The 3072-nt window shown below is 28.2% G+C and overlaps 1 protein-coding gene across 1 annotated transcript in view; it reads right to left on the bottom strand.

Moving 5' to 3' along the window:
* Window positions 1-1548: 1548 nt before the first annotated feature.
* LOC105620035 (venom protease-like) overlaps window positions 1549-3072 on the bottom strand; it is a 16207-nt gene continuing 14683 nt past the window's right edge. Inside the window, exons 3-5 of the mRNA XM_012201546.1 lie at window positions 2641-2902; window positions 2061-2308; window positions 1549-1850 (exon numbers count right to left, since the gene is read on the bottom strand). Of these exons, the coding sequence (XP_012056936.1) occupies window positions 1549-1850; window positions 2061-2308; window positions 2641-2902 (812 nt within the window). The remainder of the gene's footprint in view (window positions 1851-2060; window positions 2309-2640; window positions 2903-3072) is intronic.

Raw genomic sequence — 3072 nt, 5'->3', positions numbered from 1 at the left:
AGAGTAGAAATAAAATAAAATTATTTAATAATTGGCAAATTAGAAATTGGTTGACATTTATAATAATTTGAACTGTTTAATAATTATTATTATTGCGTAGAATACACACATAATAAGATACACAAGATTATTATTATTAAATAACTTTGTAATAAACGAAAAAATACTTCATTATATGAACATTTAAAAAATGTTATTACATTAATATATTTTCATACCTACAGCATATAAAATTTAATTAATATTCGCGTAAAATATTGTAAGAATGGCGTGATTCCAAGTTTAATTCCGTTGGGTTTTTAATAAATAGTTTTGTTGCCAAACGTACAATACGATTAATGGATTCTGCCAAATTTAAAAATTTCTAAAATGGTCAATAAATCTTGTTTTTTTTTTAAATATAATTTTTCATAATTTTATGTTATCTAATTATATGGCATCAAAAGTTTATTATACCACAAATTATATTATGAATTATACCACAAATTATATTATGAATATTAATATTTTTTGAGGCAACGAAGTTTCAAAGAATATTAATTGATATGGAAAATTCCCAGATAATCAAACGATTTAACATACTATTGTAAATATCCAAAAAAAATGATGACGCAATCGTTATATACTCGTTCGAACATATTATGAAAATTATTTTAAAGAAATTTTTGCTTTCTGCTAAACTCTATAACAACAGGAAAATTTTGTAGTTAACAAATAGCAGGTGTTTGGACTTAATATGATAGTGCATATGATATTGGGTTGTCCGGAAAGTTCGTGCTGATGTTGAAGGAAAATTGAAACGCAGAAAATTTTAATTTAATAAATGTATACTAAAATTTAAATTTTAGTCGGCACGAACTTTCCGGACAACCCAATATATCTAAAAAATTATTAAAGGAATAAAAATTGTAATAAAAATGCACACAATGCAAAGTTTCGAGCTAAATTATACATCAAAATTATATATGTAAAATATATATAATAGACATACATTGTCGTTTTATTGCCTAATTTATAAATAATATGATTGCAAAAGATTTCAAAATCTAACATATTATGTACTTTTTAAATATTTTGCAGTTTATGGAAGAGACAACAGACAAAATTCTAATTATATATATTTTGCAAAAATGTAACAACTTGATATAACAAATTATAGTCCTTATAATGACAGATAGAAAAATCCACGACAGTAATATTTTGTTTGATTAATAAAATTCAAAATATCAACATCAATTCTACATATATATAATTTATTGCAATTTATTAATTTATTTTACATTACAATATTCTATAAGACAGAATCATAAATTACTATATAATAAATGAAGATTATTATGTTATAAAATAGTAAATAAAAAAGATTTGCAAATTCTATAAAATGTCTTAATTAAGATAACTTGTAATTTGAAAATTCAACTGATAGTTATTTGTGTAAGACTCTTGATTTCGCTAAATATAATTTAATAAAAAGATATTTTTTTGTAAAAGTCTAATACCTTTTGTAAGTCTAATTTTAATTAATGTCCACTTGGCCAGACATTATCTTCAATCCACGGAAGACACTCTGGTATAAACACCGGGGATTTGGTATAGTGCGCAGCCTCTACCAAAGCTGACAATACCGATTACTTGAAAAAAACATTCGCTCTCAGGATAGACTTGCAGAGGACCACCAGAATCTCCGTAGCATGAATCTCTGGCCCAATTGTTGCGAGGATCGCCAGCACAGATCATACTCGTTGTGATACCATATGGAAGTTCAATTCCAGAATCGTTGTATTGTATTGCACAGTACAGATTGTCTATTACATCCAGTTGAACTTTTAATAATCGGTCACTCCCCTCGTCTAAAGCATATAATTTAATTTAAATCGGTACTTCTACCTTATAAAAAATCTTTAATATTCAATAAAGAACTTCTATTAAAAAATCCCATAATGCAGACTCTTACTAAATGTAGACATCTAGAATTTCAAATTCATTTTACGACTATTTCTTCAAATTCTACGATTGCGTAGTTTTCCAATTTTCGAATAAAAAATTATCGGGTTACCTACCATCGAAACTGGTGGCTCCCCAGCCAGTAAGCCAGGCCTTTCGAGGCACAGTATCATATTGCTGATAAAGACAGGCAGGTCGTATGAATGTATTAAATATGACAGGGTTCATGAGCTCTATTAGAGCTATGTCTGCATACTTCGCGGGTGGTTTATAATCGGGATGTTTTATCGCATGTTTAATGGCAATAATGACGCCTTTCTGGTCCGTCAATCTATTCGTGCCTATTTTTACGGCATTTGCGCGACTGCAAAAATATAATGTACAAGACTAACTTTGTTAATCAACTCCTTAAATAATTGTAAGATTAATCTTATAAATTTTTTTAAGCTTCTGCAATTACATATGTCATATGCAATTAATAGATTTGAAATATAAAAAATTAGTAACTCTTAAAATTCTATACTTTCTTATTCGAGGTCTATAAAACACTATAGAATTAGTTTTAAAAAGTATTTTCAAATTTCGTGATTTTATTTAATCCATTGTTGCATTCGATAGAATAACAGCTAAGAAAAAAAAAAAGATTCTTCTTCGTCAGAATTCGTAAAGTAAATTGAAAAAATAACAGAAATTTACATTATATTGTGTAAGCAATGCGCAGCGGAAATCACCCAAGTATGCGAAATCAGTGTGCCTCCGCAAAATTGAACGAACTCGTTGCCCTCGTCGGAATTGCGTTTACCCACGGCGACCATGTGAGGAAACTCGCCTTCTTGCGCTTCAATGCCATCAGTCACCAAGCGATTCGCATCCATGCAGATATCAGTCACTTCACGCATATCCGACGAATTACGTCTGACTATCGTATTCATAATTTCTCTTGCATATTCCTCGCACTCTGAAATTTATTTAATGTGATTATTTTGATTATGTTGAATGTGTAAAGATCTGTTAAATATATGAAGAAAATTGAATCAATCGCCATGCAAATATCTAAGTGTCTGATCTGTTATATATATGTACATTTATATATATATATATATATATATATATATATATATATATATA

This window comes from Atta cephalotes, assembly GCF_000143395.1.
Source record: "Atta cephalotes unplaced genomic scaffold scaffold00023, whole genome shotgun sequence".
Lineage (NCBI taxonomy): Eukaryota > Metazoa > Arthropoda > Insecta > Hymenoptera > Formicidae > Atta > Atta cephalotes.
The sequence above is the reverse complement of the archived record's forward strand: the minus strand, read 5'-3'. Positions and strand labels throughout refer to the sequence as shown.